Genomic DNA, 24278 nt, shown 5'->3' with positions numbered 1-24278 from the left:
AGATGCGTCGTTTGACTTCACAAGGGAATGTCGAGATGCTTTTGAGAAGCTATAGGAGGCACTTGTGACCGCTCCCATTATATCATCTCCGGATTGGAGTTTGCCTTTTGAGCTAATGTGTGATGCTAGTGACCAAGCATTGGGTTGCGTGTTGTGGCAAAGAAAGGACAAGCGGGTGCACGTGATCTACTACGCTAGTAGAACTATGGCGGGAGCACAACTCAACTATACCACTACCGAAAAGGAGATGTTGGCGGTTGTCTTTGCTCTCGACAAGTTTAGACAATATTTGCTTGGGTCGAAATGCATCATATACACCGATCATGCCGCTTTACGGTATCTATTCACTAAGCAAGTTGCAAAGCCAAGGCTCATTCGCTGGATTCTTCTCATGCAAGAGTTCGATGTAGAAATCCGAGACAAGAAAGGTACGGAGAATGTGGTGGCGGATCACCTTTCGAGATTCGAGAATCCGGAACCAATTCCTATTGGTGTGGAGATCAATGAGCGGTTTCCGGACGAAACGCTTATGATGATTCGGGAAGTGGAGACACCATGGTATGCCGATTTTGCAAATTACCTCTCATCGGGAGTCATGCCTCCGGACTTGACATCCCACAAAAGGAAGAAGTTCTTATCCGATGTTAAAAGGTACTTGTGGGATGAACCTTTCTTGTTTAAAATATGTGGTGATGGAATGTTGAGACGATGTGTGTCCTTGGGGGAAATGATGCCCATTTTGAGTTCATGTCATGAGACCGGACATTATGGTTCGGCTAGAACCGCCGCTAGAGTGCTTGAGAGCGGGTTCTTTTGGCCAACTTTATTTCGTGATGCCAAAGAGTTTGTTGACCATTGTGATCGGTGCCAACGTGTAGGCAACATCTCAAAAAGAGACGAGATGCCTTTGACTTCGGTTCAAGAAGTGGAAATATTTGATGTATGGGGTATAGATTTCATGGGGCCTTTTCCGGTTTCATTCAAAAACCAATACATTTTGGTATGTGTGGATTATGTTTCGAAATGGGTAGAAGCAGAGGCTTTGCCCACTAATGATGCTAAAGTGGTGTTGAGTTTTCTTAAGCGGCTAGTGAATCGTTTTGGGACTCCTAGAGTGGTTATTAGTGACGGTGGTTCGCATTTTTGCAATCGGCAATTTAAAGCTCTTATGAGGAAGTACAATGTGCATCACCGGGTCGCCACACCTTATCACCCCCAAACGAGTGGCCAAGTTGAGGTTTCGAACCGTGAATTGAAAAGAATTCTCGAGAAGACGGTGAATGGATCCCGGAAAGATTGGTCTTTGAAATTGGATGATGCATTGTGGGCGTATAGGACGGCCTACAAAACTCCACTTGGGATGTCTCCATTCCGTATTGTTTATGGGAAGGCGTGTCATCTTCCTCTAGAGCTTGAGCATAGAGCGTATTGGGCTATTAAGAAGTTGAACTTTGACTTTAAGAAGGCGGGGGAAAAGAGATCGCTTCAATTGAATAAGTTAGATGAATTCCGATTCATGGCATATGAGAATGCCAAGCTCTATAAGAAGAAAACGAAGCGATGGCATGATGCTCACATCTCCCCAAAGGTCTTAGAGGTTGGTTCGTTTGTACTCCTTTACAATTCACGCTTGCGGTTGTTTCCGGGAAAATTGAAATCTCGTTGGAGTGGCCCATTCAAAATCCGGAATGTGGCGAATCACGGTGCGGTGGAATTGGAGAATTCTAAAGGTGAAACTTTCAAGGTTAATGGCCACCGGTGCAAACCATATCTTGGACCCTTGACGAATCGGGTGGAAGATGAGATATCTTTCACAACTCCTACATGAGTCCACCGTGAGATGGTCGAGCTTTCGACTTGAAACAAGCGCACTTGGGAGGCATTCCCAAGAGGTTCGAATTCATGTTTTCATTGTTATTGTTTGATTTTAGTTGGTAGATTATTTAGTGTGTTAATGGTTGTTTATTTTTCATTTGTTTTGTTGTTTTTTTTTGTTCGAGATAACGCCGGTGTGTTTGATTTTTAGTGTGTAGGTTGGACGGAAAGGCTCGTATCGAAGTCTCCCTCGTAAAATGGGAGCTCGATTCAAGCATGGTCTTGAAAAGGACCATGCTCGAATCGAGCATGGTCTGGAAAAGACCATGCTCGATTCGAGCATGGCTTGCCAAAGTCCATGCTCGAATCGAGCATGGCATGGCCAAGACCATGCTCGATTCGAGCATGGCTATTAAAAGGGGGAGCTCGATTCGAGCTCCCCCCTTTAATGAGGAGGAGTACATTTTTTTTTAAAATGTTGTTATTGGTTGATTTTTTTTCACTCTTGGATTGATGAGGTGGCTTAAATCTTGACCCTTCAACTAAAAACACACCCTACAAGGATCAATGACATGGCAAGATCTCCACCTCTCTTCTCCTATTTTTCAAATCTTACCACAAAAACAACTCCAACACTTCTTCTTCTCCAAAATCTTTTCCCTAATTATCAAAAACTCCATAGCCAAGAACTCCATTCTCTTTCTTCTAGCAAAAATTCTCCAAGCTCTATCTCCACCATTTTTAAGCCAAACTCAAAACTAAATACACTTTCAAACACCCTTTTCCTTCCTCTACAATGTCTCGGAATACAAGAGCAAGCCGAGCCTCCAAGAAAAAATCCATACCTCCTAGTGAGCAAGAATTTCAAGAGGAGCTACCACCACAACCTATCCGTTCTTCAAAGAAGACAACCACCTTCGGGGCTCTCTCACGGAAATACAAGGCACCCTTCGAAATCCGCTCGGTTAGTGAGGGTGAACGCTATGAGAAGCTTAAGGAATTGGGTGTCACCGATGCGTATGCCATTTGTTGGGAGACTATGAAGAAATTAGGCATTCATGAGAAGTTGGAGGCGGATATTCAATTCCATTTTCTTGACAAGTTGATAAGGATACCGCACGATCAATGCGAGGCACTCACATTTGAATTCTTCACCACTCTTGCCCCAACCAACAATACTTCTATTACATTTCGGTTGGATGGCAAGGAGCGGGAATATACCATGGAAAACTTGTTTCAAGATTTTGCATTGAATGATGAGGGATTGAAGGTGTTGACGGAAATGGGTGACTTTGAGGCAAACGAGATATGGAACAAGGCATCGGGTAAACCGAGCTACGACTCACACGTTTCCAAGTTGAAAGAGGTTCGGGATATTGCCACCATAGTCTTGCTCAAGTGGTATGGCCACACCTTTTATGGACGCCATGAGCATAACAAAATAGCGAAGTCGGATTTATTCCTTTTGCAAGCGTTGGATCACCCAACGGAACCGGGCAAACAAGTGAATTTGGCATACCGCTTGATGAAGTCGCTACAAGAGACTCCTAAAGCTCAAAAGAAGAAAGGATTTGGATGGTTGGTGTTGTTTTTGGCACGAAAAGATCCGGAGTTTGATGAAAGCAAGTATCAAATTCAACCGCCACGAATGATAGACATGGATCACTTGAGCATCGGAGGGTATGTGCGGAAGGAAAGAGTTGTGGGAAAGTACAAGTATGATAATTGGGTGGAAGGACATCCCGGTGAACCAATTCCGCCTAGGTTGTGCGCATCACCAAGGCAAGAGGTAGAGCCGAGGCGAGCTAAAGAGCCGGTGAGGAGGAAAGACAAACATGCGGCCGGAACAAGCGCCGAAGGAGGAGCAATACCGGAGGGCGTGCAATGGGAGCCTCCCGCTCCTAATTTGGATACAAGGAATGACTTTGAAGCCGCCCAACTCCGATTCATGGAGGATCAACGCAAGATGTGGGCACGTATGGAATATCGCATGACGAGGCTTCATGATCGACAAAGGCGCCACGAGGAGAAATTACGTGCCTATTTCAATGCCCCGGGGGCGCCGGCTTATCCATCTCCAACTCCATCGCCCGAACCACCGGAATTCGACTAAAACAATATTTGCATTTCTCTAACTCCACTCATACAATTTTGCTTTATATTTCTTACTTAGGGACTAAGTTCGAAATAGTGTGAGGAGGGTTAGTCAATTGTATGTCGCTAGTTGAATTTTATCTTGTTTTATGCTTTAGTGTGTTTTATTTTACGTTGTTGTTTTAGTTTGTGTTAGTAGTCTAGTTATTGAGTCACCTCCACTAAATCTTTGATTCTAAGCATGATATTGAATGTTTTGTATGTTTGTGATTGTGGCGGAATTTGGAAATTTATCAACTTGTGACATCTCCCGATCTTTAATGGCATGAATGTGTTTTTGTCTAATTTGAGCAACTTCCAAGGATGATTGATTGATGAAAATGCTTTTATGTGACAAAATTTTGATGGAAATTGGGTGAAAATGTTCTTTGGTGAAAACAATTGTGAGCATGATAGTTGTTTTGGGATATGGATGCATGATGTGCAAATTTTTGAAAATTTTGGGTCATTTGTGAATAAAATTGGGCATGATTGGTATGAGAACATAGGAATTAAATTAGTGCATAACACCACATTCTTTTCTAAAATGTTGAGCCTTGATTATAATTCTTGTGTGTTGTGTAGCTATATTCCTAGAACTTGCTTGGTGACCATTTAAGGCTATATAGTTGAGTGTCGATTGCTAAATGATTATGGCATTTAGGATCACCATTTTGTTTAAGACCACTTAAAAAGCCTACCCTTACCACTAGGCCACCCCTTTGAGCCTTAAACCATTTCTTTCAAATTGTAACACATGTTAACACACCATCCCTTCAACAAATTACCCTTTGAAAATACCCAAAAAAAAAATTGACTTGAATGACTCTTAACTATTAAGAAGTTTGTCTAACTTGAAGAATAGGAAAAGCATGAGCAAAGAAGTAATTATGTGCCTAAAGAAAAGAAAGAAAAGCAAAAGAAAGAAAGAATAAAGAAAGATCAAGAAAAATAAAAAGAAAAAAAAAAGGCATGAAAATCAAGATGAAGTTCTAATGTGCAAGAAAATTCCAAGTTAGTCAAATAAATGTGAACAAATATCTAGTTGTCAAGTCAAAATTTTTGTAGCCAAAATTATCCTTCTTTACCTACCCCCCTAACCCCTAGCCAAGTTACAACCCATTCAAAAGACCATATGATAGCAATTGATTACCGAACTAAGTAGGGGAGAATCGGACTAAAAGCAAGCCTATGGTGAATTAGCATTTTTCTTGAGCTTAAATGTGTGCACCCCAAACACTTGTGTGTTAGAGTGAATCTTGTGAGAATTAATATGCTTTTAATTGATGCCTATGTTTGCTATGCCTTGATTGCCCTCTTATCACTTGACCAAGTAGTGCATGTCCCTTAGATGACCTTCATGACTTGATTTGTTCAACAAGAACCTTAAGCCAATGCAAGTGTAGTCTAATTGTCATCTCATTTTGTCATTAAAAGTGCATTCATCTCTTGTGTGCATCATTAGCGGTTGTTGACATTAGACGATATCATTTGAGCCATTGTTGAATAGGAGTTCATTTGTTGATACTTGTTCGAGATCGCCATGGTTAGTTACCGTTTGATTTGCCTAAGTTCATTTCTTGCTTGGGGACAAGCAAAGATTTAGTGTGAGGAGGTTTGATAGGAGTATTTTACTCCTATCTTTAGTGTCGTTTCCGCATGCTTTATTAACGTTTTATCACGGTTTTATGGTATTTCGAATGCCTTATTACGTGTTTTAGTATTTCAGGTACTTAGGAGCATTGCGGAAGCATTTTGGTGCAAAAGTTGGAAAAGACGACAAAAGCGATGCGGAAGCTCATTTGCAAATCTGAAAAGCTGACCCCTGGGCACTAATTGTCCAATTTGGACTAGCTAGAAGCCTCAAATGAACTCGTGATCTTCATGAAAGTTAAAGTAGACGTCCTAAGCTTTCCAACGGTTCAAGAATCGACTCAATCGGACATTTCTACACCGAGTTGCGAAGGTTTGAAGATCGAGATCCAGAGCAGAAAATGGCAGCTCGAATCGGGCTCCTCATTTAGCCCAAGGAGCTCTATTCGAGCTTGGGCTTGCTGGAGTAGGGAAATCTTATTTCAAGATGCAACAAGGCTTTATTAATTTGCTATTTTGGGCCCAACACATGTGTAAATGATTGTTTGTCTTTTTCCTTCTTTTGTAAGTACTATATAAGGAGCCTTATCTCTATTTTAGGTATAGAAGATTTCCCTAGACTTTATTCTATTAGTGTACTTTTGAATCTTCTCCTAATTTTAGAAATCCAAAAATTTTAGTCTTCTTCTTCAATAGAATTTCCAGATTTTTATATTTCCACCATTGTTGAGATCTTTGAAGCTTCATTGAATGAACAAGTTTTATTTTCTATTACAACTCTTATTTGTGGGTTTTTCATCTTATTGTAAGTACTCTTTACCCATGCCTTCCATTTATCATTTTGTTAATTTAGCTCTTGGAATGTGTAACTAATCCCCCATGTTTGGGGGTTGAGATGATTTCCTTCTTGTTATGTTAAATGGTATGGTTGATTGGTTAAATGCTTGTTCTAATTCTAGTTCCTAATGCTTGTGTTAGCCTAGCTATCTAATGCATGATTTAGTGTTTGCTTGACTCATTGAGAAATGGTTAGGTGAATAGACTTTGGAATTAGAAGCCTAGATTGTAATACCACGAGAGTGGATTAAGATTTAGGTGACCTTGAGTTTGTTGATTAATTGATGTTGGGTAATTGGTTTTGTTTAGTATCACGAAAGTGAGTTAGGCATTAATTGATTACTTGATGATTGATTTTGTCTTTCTTAGAGGCTCGAGAGAGCGGGAACGGTGCGCTAGGCACAACTCGGCCCTTGCTAGATACCAATTCATCCATTACCATGTATGCATGACCTAGGAATGATTTCAACCCCTAGACATCTTTTACTTATTGATTAAACTCGTTCTTATTATAGTTGCTTGAATTGTTAGTTTAGTTGTTTAGTGCCTATTTAGCGTTAATCTTACTTGAACTTCAACCATTCGTGTTTCGCTAAACGAATTGAATCGCAATTAAAGTTCATTCTCATCAATTGCTCTAGATTCACTCCTCGTGGGATCGATTCCGACTTCCGGATTATTACAAGTTGTTCTTTTTGCTCAACAATGTCTTACCCTAAAAGTATTGGAAAAAGGGTTGTGATAATTGACATGTTGTGAAAATGGAAAAAGGTCCCGTGGAATGGTTGACCGAATGTTAATGTTTCGAAATCTAAAAAGTATGATTTTTATTCCGCGAAAAATTTATAGTGAATTTCGGAACAAATCAATATGAGAAAACTTTTATAAGAAAAGTTCAATTTTTTTTAAAAGAAAAATGAATTTTATTTTAAGGCTTGCTACGGGTTTCGGAGCAACCACTCCCATTCCCTAGCGCCGGTCTCGATCCGGGAATCGGGTCGTGACAATATATATATATATATATATATATATATATATATATACCAGAGAATCCATTTCATTTCCTTCTTTCATTTCCTTTAACGAACGATTACGTTCCGTCGCTCGATCTCCATTCCTCGTCCGTTTCCGACGTTCTATGGCTCGAAACGATCGTATTTCAATGGCGAATCACGGTAAGCTCGACGTTTTCTTGTTTGGATGGATAATTTTAAAGTTATATCGAGTTAAAGTTTTAGTCCACGAAACGATTTTTATCGTTTTAACGGTATTAAAATCGAATATGGCTGTTTTGAGTTTAGATTTAGCGTTTTTTAAGTGTCACGAGCGTTTTTACACCGGAACCATGTCGGAAAGCCCCGGAAAACGGATTCTGGGGGCCGTGCACCATTGATGGTGCACGAACGTGCACCTATATGTGGTGCACGACCGTGCACCAGCCGAGGTGCACGACCGTGCACCACAAAGCACGAGCGTGTACTCCGACCCTTTTACCCAACCATTTAGTATTAATACCCTTTTCGTATTCGCGTATCGAGGTTGAAATCTATTGATTATCGATTGACCGAATCGTTAACCTAATGGGGGTTAAACGTGAATTGAGTTAGAAAAGAGATACGAATTGTAAACGAGTTAGAAACCGTTTATCGGAATGTAAGCGTGAGAAACACGACGGTTAATAGGTATAGCGTGTCGTGTCTCGAGTCTAGAGTCAATCTTAGAATAGGATTCTAATGTGAGTCAATTGTTTTAAATCATTTTAGATCCGGCGAGGCAAGAAGCAGCTGGACCAGGAGCTCGTGAAGCTAAACGAGTTTGTTTAACGTGACGTTTTTGGATATAAGCGGTCACAGTGAGTTTATATAGTTTGCTTTTAAAGTATTTACACAAGCAAATATTTTATATTGCTTTACATTTGAGATGAATGCTTTTAATGCAATGTTTTGATATGAAATACATATATATGATTTAAAACCAGTATTAATCCAATGGAACGTGCTACCTATTGGGCGGCAATAGGACTTCGTGATCACCAGTTTTGATTTGATACAACTGTAAATTTAATTATGAATATGAATATGATTATGAATATGAATTTCGAAGTTGGACAATGAATTCGATACGAGTGAGCACTCGGTTACGGTGTAACCTGGAGTCCCCGTATCTAGTGAGTTGGACTCATGTTGATGATAAAATTACCAACTAATAATAGAGCGGACTTTAAGTCCGGGTTGTCGAACCCACGAGGAATGTAGAGTTATGATGAGAATGAGTTTAATTGTCACTCAATTTGTTGAGCACACAAATAGCATGAGTTGCAATAACACTAACTTAACACAACTAAAAGTAAAGAAGTACTAAATTAAGCAAATAACTAATTAAGTAACGATTAACTAAACAACGGAATAATCAAGAAGTAAAAATCGTTTAAGGGTTGCTAATCAAATCTATGAATCCTAGGTAACCGGGGGTTGTTTGAAATATTGGTTTGGGTCAAGTCTTTCTAAAATGTCTAATCCGCTCTCTCGAGTCCGCAATTAGAGCTAATTGAAATTATATTAATATACCGAAATCTAAATCGCTCTCGCGTAATTAGATTTCGATAATACCAAACGAATCCAATCACGAAGCTAACTTATAACCAAATAAAACCTAAACCGCTCTCGCGTGATTAAGCCTTAAACATATGATTTCTAAATCCGACTAATCAAGTGACCCTCGCCTAAGCAATTAGTCCAAAAACCATAGATTAGGAGATCAATCTAACCTAGGTCAATAAGCACAAAAATCACATCAAACCCTAATTACAAACCACCCCTAATCAACTAATCATCACACAACTATCATAAGCAACCCCTAAATAAGGGGTTTAGCCAATCGTAACTAAAATACTAACATTAAAGCAATAAACATTAAACATTGTAGAAGTAAGAAATAAATACCTTAAGTAGTTAATGGAGCACAAAAGCATAAGATAAAGAGTATGGGGCTTCACTAATAATAACTTGCATTAATAAGGATCAATCCCAAAAAGAACAAAATCTGGAAATTCTTTATGAAGAACACCAAGAACAATAAAGATTCCCACATAAAAGTGAGAGCAAAATGAATTACAACTACACTAAAATTGATGTCTCCTACACTAATGAGACATACCCTAAAAAATAGATCACAAAAGTGTTTATATAGTACTCTCCAAAAAGGGAATAAAAAACAACCAATTACATGAGTGTTTGGCCAAATAAGGAAGTGGGCCTCAAGTCTTGTGTCTTCAAAATTCGAAATCTGAGCCCAATGTTTAACCTTTGTCTCGATCGAGACATTCATTAAAGGAATGTGTCTCGATCGAGACAAGTTTCTCCAAAAGCTACTGCCTGAAATTCCTCTCTTGTCTCGATCGAGACAGGCTTCAATCATGGCTTTTTTATAAGACTTCGCTCCTTATATTCTTTGTCGATTCCTTCACTTTCTTTGGCCAAAAACGCTCCAAAACGCTTCAATGCCCTGAAAAGCTCAAACACATAATAAGGCACACAAACACCTCAAAATGCATGGTAAATAGCATAAATACGTAATGAAACGACTCGAGTAAATAGGAGTATTTTACTCCTATCAACTCACACTGTGATATTAAGAGTCTGGTCGCGATCGACGTGGTACAATGTGAACACTTTCGGATCGGACCATTTGGACCAATTTGATTTGATTATATATATGATTGATATGTTCGAGGATTAGAGTTTCAATCGGATCTTGTACTTGGCTGCATATGATTTGAATACTATTGCATTATTTTATGTTTTATTTGAATACTTATTAGTAAATGTATGAACTCACTCAGTATATTCCCATATACTGACCCTTCACAGTATTTCCTTTCAGGTGAAAACATTTTAAAGGATGGACTTCCATTTCTTGTTCCGGAAGTTCACAGTAATTGAAGTATGTGTCAAAGGATGTATCACTTCATAGCGCTGCAGTAGTCCGTAAATGTCTGTTTGTGCCTAATGTTGAAGTCAAACGGTATATATATAATTAATTTTAAAGAATGATGTTTTTTTCCGTTTGATTTCTTTAACCAATTGCCATGAGTGGAATTGGTCACGATTATGACTAGAAACAGGGCAGTACTGGATATGAGATATCGCTCGATAAGACTCTGGTTTCTAAGAATCATTTGAAATGATTTTCGGAAAGTAATTCAGATATTTTGATATGTATAATGGTAATATTTAAAAAGGTTTTCTGAAAATATTTTATATAGAATAATATATTTAATTCGCGAAAAATTCATAGTGGTTTTAGACTTGCTATGGGTTCCGGAGCTATCACTCCCGTTCCCTAGCGTCGGTCTCGGCTCAATAATTTGGATCGTGACAAATACACATGGTGGGATCAAAAATTTATTAATTATTGGAATTATTAATTTATTGAATTTGTATAAAAAAATTATAAAATATATAAAAGATATTTTAAAGCATCTACATTAATAGACCTAATATATTATAAAATAACTAACTAAATACACTTTACAGTCACTCAATTTAAAAGAAATAATTTTATATTCAATTTAAAAAATATCAATTGATATCAAATCAAAAAATAATTATTAAGAAGTTGTATGCATAAAGTAAAATAATTTTTAATATTTTTTATACTAGAGATACTTTACTTACTTTGACGTGTTTATCTAATTTTTTTTAAAATCTCTCAAAAAAATAAGAAAGTCATATTTTGATGGTATTTTAGCTTCCATTTTATGAATTAAGGTTAGTATTGTCTCAAATTGTTATATATTTCTTTAAAAAAATCTCTCCAATAATTAATATTCATATACAATATATTTTTAATTTTATTAATTATTAAATAATAGAATTATTAATCATCCAACATAGAGCAAAGTTGGTTTTTTCAATTTTCTATTAATTAGTAGAATTATTAATTTATTCAATATTAACTATTTGAGGGTCGAATGTAGTTTTCTTTATAGCTTATGAATGTTTTTTTTTCTATATATTATATAAGTTTTTAATTTTAATAAGTAGTATTAAAGCATGGTTCGACTGGATACAAATAAAATGACGTTTTCTAATTTTAATAAAGTGAATGGTCCAATGTAAAAAAAATTCATATAAGAAAAGTGTTAAAATTCAAATCATTATAAATGTAATTGAAACAAATTTAAAATAGCAATTTGCTCTCTCAACTTGTAAATAATGAACAATTAGCACATAAATTAATTTTATAAACAAATCAATCATAAAATTAATAATTATAACTAATTTATCCCATTTTTATAATTTGCCCTCAACTTGTAAGTTAATTGTTTTAATTGACAATTTATCCTTTCAACTTTTAAACTAATTTATCAAAATATGGTTAATCGAATTATAACCATCAATTTTATAATTGATTCGTTTATAAAATTAATCTATGTGTTAATTGTTTATTATTTACAAGTTGAGGGGGTAAACTCATGAATATATTTTCTCCACTCTCCATATATATATATATATATATATATATTGTAGTTGTTCCAACTCCAACAACAAATTAATCATTTATTGAAAAATCTGTGTAACTTTACAAGATATGTTTTAGGGCTGAGATAAGCATCCCCACCAACCACTATGAATTCCAGAAAAGCAGTATGAAAATGAATAAAACAAACAAGAAGTAAACAAATTGCACTTCATGTCGATTGAAAAAAAAGGCATATCATTCACAAAATCACATTTTAGTCATTTTCATAAAGCACTCTATGTGCTACAGTCCATTATGTACTTTCACCACGTAAAATGAAAATAATGAAAATGTATGTATATATAGTTGTCGCATGAGTCTATAATTAAGTTGAGTCGAGTTAAAATATTATCCAATTTTAATTTAATTTAGTTCCAGAATTTTAAGTTTAAAATCCGATTCTAACTCGTTCAAGTTTGTTTTAAATATTTTATCGAATTCAAACTCTTAAATCAAACATTTTTATTTTTGACCAAAAAAAAGTTTGATTTAAGAGCTTGAATTCGATAAAATATTTAAATTCGATTAGACTCATGAGCTTATCAAATAAGATATTTTGATGCTCGAACTCGATTTAACAATTAACTTTCATAGTTCAATTTAAATTAATTGAACTGATTAATAAATATTTTTTGAATTAATTTTGAATAGCGCACAAGTTCACTCGATTTTGTTACATCTCTAAGTTATATGTAGATAATACTTTTTTCATTTCTAATTATAAATGTTTTTACAAAAAATGATTAATGTATAATAAAAAATTAGACAAATATTAATGTATAATAAAAAATTAGACAAACTCTATAAGTTTATTTAAGGCCTAATGTCTTAAAAAACCCCGACCTTTTAGCCCCTTTTCAATCATACCCTGACGTTGAAAATTTGTCAATTTTACCCTATTTTGCATTTTTGTGTTTCAATTGTACCCTGAAAAATTAAATTAACGTCTTTTGCGTTTGAAAATTTGTTTAAAACATTCTCCATGTCTCGCATATATTGATTGTATATTTTTAAAATTTATTTAAATTTAGTTAAATTAATTAAGAATTTAAATTAGTGTTAATTTGATTATGGTTTTTAGTTAGTTTTTAAAAATAAAGAATTTATTTGTACTTTTTTGAATAAAAAAGAATTTAATTTCATGTTTAGACTTAATTAATTGAATGATTTCATCATTTAAGTAAAAAAATTAACAAAAATTAAAATATTGGGGTACAATTGAAAACGGAAAATTTAAAAGTGGGTAAAATTGACAAATTTTCAACGTCGAGGTGGAATTGAAAAAAAGTTTAAAGGTGAGGGGTTTTTGAGTGATTAGGCCATTATTTAATTACCTATTATGTACATTAAGAAAAATTAATTTAATTTGCTGGGAAGAGTAAAAAATAAGAAGTATGAAAAATCTAAAATAATAGTATTAAAAGTCTTCGCTATAAATTAATGGATAGATATAAATGAAGTTGTATCAGATAAAAATATATTGTATTTTAAAATTACTTAAATATTATTATATGAAATACTTTAAAAAAATTAAAATGGCATAATAATTTAGGGGATATCATTGACATTTTGCATTGGATCACTCCTAATCTTTATGTATTTGCACTCAACTGCTGTTGAATCCGTGACATTGATTCAATGAGTAATATGGAAATGTATTTTTAAATGAGTAACAAAGAAATCGGAATAGTTGGTCCAGATTTGAAATTGACAATCATTGATCATTAACTCCAACTCCAAGAGCATATAAGTCAGCAAGGCGTTTATTGGTTCAAACCGTACTCATATATACTATCGTTGAAAATTCGGAATTAGATTATGCTCACATAAAAGATCCATACAACTCGATTGGAAATTAATTTGGACAATAAAGTTTTAAAATTGTCGTCTTGTAATTAGACTCGTTTAAAAGACCTCATGAATCATGTTTAAATATATGCCAAATTTTGATAATCACAATTGACTTTCTAATTATGACAACACCTTCGTCCACACTCTTTTTGATTCATAACATTAATAATTTTAATGTATTTTATATAGATTTAATTATAAAAATAATGGATATGCCTTACTTTATATATAGTTTTAATTATTTATCCATATTAATTTTAATTACTTTTATGTTTGATTAGTATTTTTAATCCATTAAATACTTATTAATAAGAGATTCACTCGATAGAATAACAATAAATACTCTCATAATATTCTAAAAAGAGAAGTATTATAAATTTATATTTTTTCAAAACGACATACATTATGAACCGTAAAGAATACTTAACCCTATCAAATAAAAATATAGTTACTTAAAATCATAATACTCAATTATGAAATTTAAAATGTTGTTTTTGTTAAAAATTATATTTTTATTTTCATCAAATTAAATTCATCAACTAAATTATAAAATATCAATATTATTTAATAATTTGATTAAAATAAATAAACATATTACTCATGTAAGAAGAGTTTGAATTTGTGGTAATTAGAAAGTGAGAGGAGTAATGAGAAAATTGGGACGTGAAGGAAGGACCAGATGGCTAGTTTCAATTCAAAATAATGGAGTATTTCAGTTTTCGCCGACACCATAATAAACACCTTCATTTCCACTCTCAGAATCTTTCTTATAATATTGCTTCAGTTGAGGTGTTGGTATTTGCTGTCCCTCTCTTTAATGCCCTGAGATGCCCCTTCCCACTCACACTCTCTCCGATCTCTATCTCTCTGCTTCTTCTTCTTCTTCTTAGTATTATCACTCCCTGCTTGCTTCTGCCTCTACCATGCTCTAGCTCCCCTCTAAATCACTCTTAAATTGTTTGGAATAATGGGTGTTCAGAAGAACCCCATTGCATTTTCTTACCCTTTAGTTCCTTCCTCCATCACTCACTTACTGTTCATTGCGATCTTCAGTTTGCCGCTTTTTGTTCAATGCAACACTGATGCCTCCGACGGTATTTTTTAATTTTTTAAATATGTATATTTCGTTTCCCCTTATGTAAAGTTTGTTATTTGTTGATGGGTTAATTGTGATAGTGATGGCTCCCCTTAAAGCTTTTGACTTTTCCTCTTCTTTGCAATTTGCATTCACCTGTCTCTATTGTATACTCCAACTAATGTGCTTTTCGCCTGTTTAATTTCTTTTTTTTTTGTTTGTGAAAGTTTAATCTTTTGTTTCCCGGGAAAATTTAGTAAAACTTAGCTGCCTGCATTGTTTTATTTTGGTGATCAATGTTGGTTTTTAAGAAATTTTGTTTTTTTGTGGCACATTATGGTATGCTAAACTGGAAATCACAAGTGATCGAAATGTTGCCTCTGCATATCACTTTGGTAATTGATTGGCTTAATGATTGACTCTAAAATGCTGTCATTTCTCTTTCAGTCCAAGCTTTACAGGTGTTATACTCTTCATTGAACAGCCCTTCCCAGCTTACCAATTGGAAAAGCAATGGGGGTGATCCCTGTGCAGAGTCATGGAAAGGGGTTTCTTGTGAGGGATCAGCTGTTGTTTCCATGTATGCACGGACTGTAAAATTACAATCTTTTATTTTCTTGCCTTGTGCTTTTCTTCATTTTCTTTTAAGTAGCTTATTTTTGCTTTAACAGTCAGATTTCTGGGTTAGGACTCGGAGGGACAATGGGATACTTGCTTTCACAACTCATGTCCTTGAAAACATTGTGAGTTGTTGCTTTTTTATCAATTATTTGGTGTTAATGATCTTTTCAACTTTTTTTTATTATTTGTGTTGCTTATACAATTTTATTTTGATGGGCAGTGATTTGAGTGACAACAACATTCATGACTCAATCCCATATCAATTACCGCCAAATCTTACAAGCCTGTAATGTTCAGTAATAATACTTGTTTTTGTTCCCTAACCGCTATTACAATTCATTGTTTGACTGTTTGACTCGTCTTGTTGTTGCGCAATGCAGAAATCTTGCGAGAAATAACTTTACTGGGAATCTTCCTTATTCCATTTCTACGATGAAGTCTCTTTCTTACCTGTGAGTTACTTCTCTTGAATGCTATGAGGTTTTGTTACTAATACAAAATAATATCTTTTGCTTGACTCTAACATCCTCTTTTAGGAACATGAGTCATAATTCAATTTTCCAATCAGTTGGAGATGTTTTTGCAAATCTTGCTCTTCTCACAACCCTGTAAGATATCTTACTTTAGAACATGTCTGCCATTATTGCTGTTTAGTTCTTGTAACACAAGACTTTAATTTTTATGATTTCAGCCTAGTCCGCTCATTGCTGTGGTATAATATGTTTATATGATTCTAGCCATATCACTTCTGCTCTGCACCTTGGTCCTCATGTAATATAATGATTATTTGTTCTGTCAAATTTGTGAAAAACTACCACATTTTCTGCTTTTTCATCAATCATTTTCCAACCCTTAGGGTTCGAGTGAACCAGTCCTCTGGTTTCCATGATCAATTGCATAGGAACATGATGATCTAATTTAGCAACAATATCTGAATTAGGCAAAATATGAAATATTTGTTACGTGCTTTTCTGTACGTATTGTGTGGTACATGTTTTACGTGGTAATGCGACTTTCTTGCTCGATCGTATAGTTTGACCATTTTAAGCTGCTTTAAATCTCAAATGCAGTTCCTAATAGATAGTGCCTGGAGATTATTGTTTGACACTGCCATGCTTGTAAATACAGGGATCTCTCTTTCAACAATTTTAGTGGCAATCTTCCCAGCTCTTTCAGTTCGTTGTCCAATCTTTCAACACTGTGAGTCAGTCCGACTTTCTTTACAAACTAAATAAGAAACCAAATTGAAGATAAAATAAAAAAATGGCAAATATGTTGCAGTTTGATTTGAACTCTTGTGATATTTTAATATTTTGCAGCTATGTTCAAAATAATCAACTGACCGGTCCTCTTGATGTGCTCAGCAGCATACCTTTAACTACTTTGTAAGTTTCTTTACTTTTGGAAATTTTAATGAATTGTATATCAACTGTTTTTTTTTTATCTATTTGAACTTTTATTTTCAATAGGAATGTTGCAAACAACCATTTTACTGGATGGATACCTCGAGAGCTTAATTCAGTTCCAAATTTTATGTAAGCTTTTTATGTTATGCTTTGGGTTTTGGCTTCAATTTATGATGCTTCAGTTTTGCAAATTGTACTATTCAACTGTTGAAAAAAAAATTGAACAGATATGATGGAAATTCCTTTGACAATGGTCCTGCTCCTCCTCCTCCACCATATACCCCACCGCCACCTGGTACATCTCGTAATAATCGCAGTCATTCTGGATCAGGCACGCGTAAACCCCCAGCTTCTAACGGCGAGTCATCTGGGTCAGATAAGGGAATGGCTGTTGGGACCCTTGTGGGAATAATCGTTGGTGCTATTTTTCTCTTCTTCATTGCACTTCTTGCTGTTGTTTTCATCAGAAAGCAGAAAAGAAAGGCTGCAGGTGCCACAACATCTCGGGGAAGTCGATCCGCTGGCGCAACTGATAGTAGGTTTTCTTCCTTTTACTTTTATGCGCTGACAGCTACCGTATACTTTGAAGGCTGTATTGAATATTCTAAATACTCGCTAATTTGTACCGTACTGTTTACATGGCTGTGTAGAATAAAATGACAAAATTCTCCTGTGTGCTGATGGTTTTTCAAATTGCTCATTATATTTTGATGCAGGAAGCTCATGTTCTACTATTTGTGTCATTCAGGTGCTAATTGTCCTTTGCTGTTGCAGTAAATACAGAGATACAAGAGCAAAGAGTGAAAAGCATCGCTGCTGTTGCAGATCTACAGCGCCCACCTGCTGAAAATGCGGTGATAGAGAAGTTACAAGGACATTCTGGATCCATAAAGAGAATGAAGTCGCCAATAACTGCTACTTCACATACTGTCGCTTCTCTGCAAACGGCAACAAATAGCTTTAGCCAAGAGTTTCTAATTGGTGAAGGTTCGATAGGTCGTGTTTATAGAGGAGAATTTTCTAATGGGAAGGTAACTTGACCATAACATATTCTGTCATATTGGCTCTTATGCATCTACCAATATGGCACGAAAAAGCTATTTGGAAATGATTGTCCTTCTTATCCTCATTAGAAAAGCTATAATAAAAAATTAACCGATTTGTGTGCTGTTGATGTAGACAATGGCTATCAAGAAAATCGACAATGCAGCACTTTCATTACAGGAGGAAGATAACTTTGTTGAAGCTGTTTCAAATATGTCCCGCTTGAGGCACCCTAACATCGTTTCACTGGCAGGATATTGTGCAGAGCATGGGCAACGTCTTTTGGTTTATGAATATATAGGGAATGGGAGTTTGCATGACATTCTGCACTTTGCTGATGATGATGGAAAGACTTTGTCCTGGAATGCACGTGTTAGGGTAGCACTTGGAACAGCCAGGGCTTTAGAGTATGTAACATGTGTATGGAGATTTAATTATCCTCTCATTCACATGCATGCGCACTTTCATGGACATATTTGGTACCTTTTTTCCTTTCTAATTTGTACTGTCTATCAGATACTTGCATGAAGTCTGCTTGCCTTCTGTTGTGCATCGAAATTTTAAATCGGCAAATATTTTACTTGATGAAGAGCTCAATCCTCACTTGTCAGATTGTGGTTTAGCTGCTCTCACACCAAACACGGAGAGGCAGGTAAGAAAAGATTTTGGTAATACTTAATGATGGTCATAAGATCTTATTAGTGTGAGTGGTGCTGTCAAATTACCTTTATGCATATGGGATATTATTAATTAACATTGTTCATGCTGACAGGTTTCAACACAGATGGTTGGATCATTTGGTTATAGTGCTCCTGAATTTGCCTTGTCAGGAGTATACACCGTAAAAAGTGATGTATACAGCTTTGGTGTGGTTATGTTAGAGCTCTTGACTGGCCGCAAGCCATTGGACAGGTAACATCTCTACTATTCAGTGATATATCTTGCCTCTGTTCTAAAATGGTCTGCCTCATGCTATCTTGCTATTTCTAAAAGTTCATTCACTTAATGACATTTCTGTATCCAATTTATGTGTTTTCTTCATAGTTCAAGGGTGAGATCAGAGCAGTCGCTTGTGAGATGGGCTACTCCTCAGCTGCATGATATTGATGCCTTGGCAAAAATGGTTGATCCCTCCTTGAATGGCATGTATCCAGCCAAGTCTCTTTCACGCTTTGCTGACATTATCGCCCTCTGTGTTCAGGTAATTTTTTACATGTTGATGTTAAGATTAAATCCTGTATTGGGTTTCAGAAGCAGACCAGAGATTCACTGGAGCTTTTCATTGCTCAACATAAAGAAAATGGTTGCTCGCAATGGTTGAAAAGTGGCTCCTGGAATCTCTCACAAAAGGCATAAACGTTTAATGTAAAAACACGGAAATGCTGGCTTGGTGTGTCTAATCTTCTGGAGTATTGTATTCACTTCTATTGTTGGGAATTTATAATCGTGTAACTTGTATTTTGTCCACAGCCGGAGCCCGAGTTTCGCCCACCCATGTCTGAAGTTGTGCAAGCACTGGTGCGGTTAGTGCAGAGGGCTAGTGTTGTGAAAAGGCGATCTAGTGATGATTCAGGATTCGGATACAAGACCCCTGATCATGAGGCCATTGATATGTCATTTTGAGGATGGAGCCTTGTTGAATTGGAGGTCAAACTTCCCACAGTTTCAGAGGAAACAAATACAAAAATCAGATGAGAGAAATGTAATTATGTTGAGAATTTGTGAGCTGCATATACGATTTTTAGGCACCTTTATCTGTAAATGGTTCAATATTGTAATTGCAAAAGAATACTGTGATGCAAAGATATACCGAGACAAGAAAATATTTCATTTAATTTTAGCAATCATTTTGACTAGTTGTTTTGTTGGAATCCATGCACCAGAAGTTGCATACTGTGATATGATCTTCATCCTAAAGATATCCTTGTAATTAGTTGTGCAGTGCCTTTTAGATGGATGATAAGTAAAAAAGAGCCATTTCCAACTCCATGTTGGAGATTAAAAACAAGTTGCATAACCAGAAGTTGCATACTATATTTTCTTATGAAATTATAAACAAAGTTGTATATTAGTCTTCTTTTGCAAGACACGTTTGTTTTTAAGTATTGTCAGCTAAGGTTTTTCAGGTCGATGGTCACCCCTAGAGCTACTATAAATCTTAGGATACTGAAACGGGAAAAACCGATAACGGGATTCTAACTATATGATCTAAACTTCCTGTCAGGACAATTTCGCCAAAGCTAAACTCGGTGCGGGCTCGAGTCACACGAAATTGAATATTTATATCTTGAGTTCCTTGTGCAGCTGTTGTAAACCAGGTCGGGGACAGATCAACTGTAGTCCCATTAGGTGCTATCACCGAACACAAGTATGTCTCTGGCTTGACACCTACGTTTTTGACGTTCCTCTTCACTGTTTGCGTTCCTCTCAGTGCTGATATTGTAATTGAAGGGAGGTTCAGGTTGGCTGGAAAGCTAAGTGATTTATGGCAACATTCTCCAGTGGCAGCTTTCACTATAGCCGGATTGATGTTGGGCAACGAGCACAAAAAGCTTATGTAATCTTGAAATTCTGCTTCAAAAATACATCAAATTTTTAGATGAATTGGGTGTTTGTTATCTTTATCTGAATTTTAAGTTACCTGACAAAAAGACAAGGCCTGGATCGATGGCAGAAGTTGGATTCACAAGACCAGCTCCTAAATCAAAATTTGTGGAGGGATAGAAGCTCTTCACATCAAATCCTTCTGCGAGTATAAGTTCTCCATAGTTATCATATTTAGTTGCGGTAGTGGAGAGGGCTGAAGCAATCATGGAAGGAGTCCATGAAGGATGCAACTGCTTGATCAGTGCTGCTATCCCCACTACATGAGGTGTTGCCATACTTGTACCGGATAACAGAGCAAACTTCAATCCTACCAAAATTTGAGGTACCATTTTTTATGCTGAAATAATTTCACAAATTGGCAACAACTGATGAATTACCTGTTAGTAGTGGATCCATGGCGCTAAGAGGGCTCCAGGCTGCCCATATTTGATGCCCCGGGGCAAGTATATCTGGCTTTAGTACATCAGCAGGATTCCTATTGATGTCAACAAAATCTGGTCCCCTAGAAGAAAATCTACTGACAACAGGCGCTCTTCCCTTGTAAGATGCAACTCTTCCTTCGCCTATAGCTGCTCGTGCGCAAAATTTAGTCACAAATCCGTTTTCATCCCTGTGCACTTGTTGCTCATAGTACTTTGATATAATCTGCACATGCAAAATTGCGTTACTTTTGCCTAATTTATGTTTCTGATGCACAACCTAATTTAAGTACCTCGGTATCAGCAACTCTTGGAATCATAATGCCCGGTGCTGCAAAAGGAATGGGTTCTGCAATGAAATCACCATAGCTTGGGTTGGCGACTAAGGCAAAACCCATGAAACCTAAAGTTCTTGCTGTGTCAATTACAGAAGTTATAGTGGACGTGCCATTGTAGAAGCCAGCTGAGAAGGTGCATACAATAATTCTGCCCCTCACCAAATTAGGGTCCAGTGATTCTGGGAATTGACATTCTTCCATGTACTGTGGAGTTCTTGGGAATGTCCCGTTTGGCTTCACTGCATCCTGAGCAAATACCAGCTTATACCGAAATAGTCCATATCCAAAAGTTGGTCCTGAGTAAGAACTATGTCATCAATTACTTCGAAGATTAACACTACATGGGGGGGATTTATAATCTATATAAATGCTTACATATGAACTTGGAAGTTACCTGATAAGCCTACACCTCCAACTCTTTGGCCATTTCCAAGAAGAAGGGAAGCAGGATAGATTCTGTCGGTAGTGGAAGCAGCTGCTGCCACAGCCCAGGGGCTATAAGACACGACTGTTGAAGGACTTGGGCCATGGTTCCCTGCAGCTTGCACCACAAAAACTCCAGCTCTTCGTGCAAATAGCATGAACATATCAAACACACTTAAGAACGTGAGAGTATCTTCTGGCGGCTCATCTGGTCCAACAGAGAGCGTTAGTATGTCAACTCCATCTTTAATTGCCTGTGCCACAACATAGACAAGGATGAGTTCATTGTTTATCAGACAAGCAAATTATCATTTTGGGACTTACTTGATCAATTGCTGCAACCACATCCGTTAGAGTTCCTACTGTTGGATACACAGCTTTATAGACAGCAATTCTGATGCCCAGTAGAGGTCATGTCAGCACATAGAGCATCAAAATGTTACATTATAGAGCTTGATGAATCAGAACAAGGATAACTTTACCGTGCACGTGGCGCCATCCCACTAGCTCGTCCATAATAAAAGCCATTGGCCACTACTGGTACCCCGACATTTCCAGCAGCAGTTGATGCCACATGACTAGACAAGTCATTGATCCATCTTAATTCATTAAGCAATTCAATCATTTTTCAGAAATAAAAAAAGAGTATACCTGCCATGTCCAACAGCATCATAGGGTGACAAAAAGTCGATGGAAGTATTAAGAGGGGAGACTGCTTGAGCACCAGCGGCGAAGTACCTAGCTGATACTATCTTCCCATTGCAGGCCATGGCAGGGAATCTTGGACCCGTCTCACAAGCGCCAGAAAAATGAGATATATTGGACGTTAAACTGAAGGGATTATTAGCAAAACTTGGGTGCAATGGATTGATGCCTGTGTCAATGAAACCGATAACGATCCCTTCCCCTGCATTTCTATCTCCTCCTTGTTGTGTCCACACTCCCTGAGGAAGCTTCAGGAATTGAGGTGTGTATGTTGTCATCAATTTGGCTCCTCTATCTCTTTCCACCAACTTTACTCCGGAGGCAATTTTCAATTTCTCAGCCTGCAATTTCAAGTACATATATAGTTAGTATAATGAAAAAATATCAAACTTGTTCACTGTTGCTTTGTAGAAACAGAACCTGAGAAGGTGTAGCATGAACTGAAAAGCCATTAACAAGGTGTTTAAAGCTATATAGCTTAGTGTAGGTTCCAGTTTCTAGAGTGTTTTGCAGAAGCTGGTCATGTGAATCAACCAAACGCTTTGCATGAGCTTTGGAAACCTCACTGAGCAACCAAAAAAGGAAAAAAAAAAACTCAGTTACCATTAGATTAGACATACTAATGTATAAATTACTGATGTTAAAAATATGAGTGGATATGGAACCTATTCAATTCAAATTTTTCAGGAAAAAACGCAACTCCCTTTCCTTCCATTAAGACTAAATATATTGATCGTTCTTCTGCAATGCAAGCAACAGAAATTGCAAAGACAAGAATCAATGAAAATGTTAATGAATTTGCCATGGAAAATATTGACTAAAACATGAGTGCATGGTGTTGCATATATATATGTAAAAGGATATAAATTGGCAGATATGCCTACCATTCATGCTATGATGCAAAGTGGAACACATGGTTAATGTGAGCAAAGTTGTTCTCTTATATGGAAGCAGCCCCACTTTGGACCAAAACCGTTACTCTACATTTTTAGATGCATTTTTGTACATGCTATTCTTGCCATCTTACACTAATGTGGTGCATTTTTTCAGGAGTTTCCCACAAATTGTTGCAGTAGGGTCTACACCCATCATGCACAATTCCACTTTTTATTTTTACTTTTACAATATCATTTTCTATCTAAATTAGACAAAATTCGTGAGGAGGTTACAAAATGTTTGACAAACTATAAATAGAAACATTTTCTTTGCAGATTAAATTTCTGCTTCAAACAAAAAAAAACACAAGAATCTAGTCTGTGATAGCTTTTGCTGGTTAATTAGGAATTGATTATCCACCGGTACGGGGCTTGTCAATCAATCTAATGACTAAATTAGTGCATCATTACTGTTGAAATTGCCAAACACGTTACAAATGATCAAGTGTTTATGCAAACTTCATCTCAAATATTGTCTTCTGAATCTTGTGGTCTTGTTGCATAGTGGTACACTGATGGGGCTTGTCAATCCATCTAGGCAACTCCAACAATCCATAAAATCATATAAACTCTAAACCAATTAATTGATCAGAACTATATTCAAATCCCACAATCAAAACCATTAATTCAAAATTCTAATCACAATTCAAACTAGAATTCTAACTTTAAGTAAGCTCAACATTTAAGCCAATCTGAAAATGAATCATCTATTTATTGTTCATTTCTATACACAAGAAATGTTAACTACTGACAGCACGCAGTAAGAAAATTACTTATCATCTTCTGCATCATATATCCTAGAAAGCATCACTCTTAGCCAACTCATCAATGTTAATCCTCCCTTTTTAGTTTTGTTGACAAGGTACTTATCCCTTTTGTCACTTTGCCCTCTACCTGCAAAGTTCATTGTCTTCTATGTCAAATATTTACAGTAGAGAAACTAAAAAAAGCAA

At 36.2% G+C, this 24278-nt stretch overlaps 2 protein-coding genes across 6 annotated transcripts; one reads left to right on the top strand and one right to left on the bottom strand.

The window, feature by feature from the left end:
* Positions 1–14414: 14414 nt before the first annotated feature.
* LOC126665788 (protein STRUBBELIG-RECEPTOR FAMILY 8) lies at positions 14415–19754 on the top strand. Of its 3 annotated transcripts, XM_050358701.2 has the most exons (16): positions 14415–14846; positions 15275–15407; positions 15499–15570; positions 15669–15734; positions 15829–15900; positions 15985–16056; positions 16577–16648; positions 16768–16833; positions 16918–16983; positions 17082–17389; positions 17629–17885; positions 18034–18305; positions 18415–18550; positions 18671–18810; positions 18943–19099; positions 19369–19754. In XM_050358701.2, exons 1-16 carry the CDS (start codon positions 14720–14722, stop codon positions 19519–19521), a joined length of 2169 nt encoding a protein of 722 aa, XP_050214658.1. In that variant the 5' UTR covers positions 14415–14719; the 3' UTR covers positions 19522–19754. The 3 variants fall into 3 exon arrangements, with proteins under 3 accessions (XP_050214658.1, XP_050214659.1, XP_050214660.1); XM_050358702.2 differs by lacking the exon at positions 15985–16056; XM_050358703.2 differs by lacking the exon at positions 14415–14846 and having other exon boundaries at positions 15316–15407; positions 15516–15570.
* A 158-nt stretch (positions 19755–19912) lies between these two features.
* LOC126665787 (subtilisin-like protease SBT2.4) lies at positions 19913–24213 on the bottom strand. Of its 3 annotated transcripts, XM_050358695.2 has the most exons (11): positions 24099–24213; positions 23056–23131; positions 22811–22955; positions 22337–22731; positions 22168–22263; positions 22010–22079; positions 21657–21939; positions 21218–21558; positions 20883–21150; positions 20540–20812; positions 19913–20469 (listed from the first exon to the last, which is right to left on the bottom strand). In XM_050358695.2, exons 1-11 carry the CDS (start codon positions 24115–24117, stop codon positions 20057–20059), a joined length of 2379 nt encoding a protein of 792 aa, XP_050214652.1. In that variant the 5' UTR covers positions 24118–24213; the 3' UTR covers positions 19913–20056. The 3 variants fall into 3 exon arrangements, with proteins under 3 accessions (XP_050214652.1, XP_050214651.1, XP_050214657.1); XM_050358694.1 differs by having other exon boundaries at positions 23056–24188; XM_050358700.2 differs by lacking the exons at positions 22811–22955; positions 23056–23131 and having other exon boundaries at positions 24099–24182.
* Between the last annotated feature and the right edge of the window lie 65 nt (positions 24214–24278).

The sequence above is a fragment of the Mercurialis annua genome, linkage group LG1-X (genome assembly GCF_937616625.2).
Source record: "Mercurialis annua linkage group LG1-X, ddMerAnnu1.2, whole genome shotgun sequence".
Taxonomy (NCBI): domain Eukaryota; kingdom Viridiplantae; phylum Streptophyta; class Magnoliopsida; order Malpighiales; family Euphorbiaceae; genus Mercurialis; species Mercurialis annua.
The sequence above is the reverse complement of the archived record's forward strand: the minus strand, read 5'-3'. Positions and strand labels throughout refer to the sequence as shown.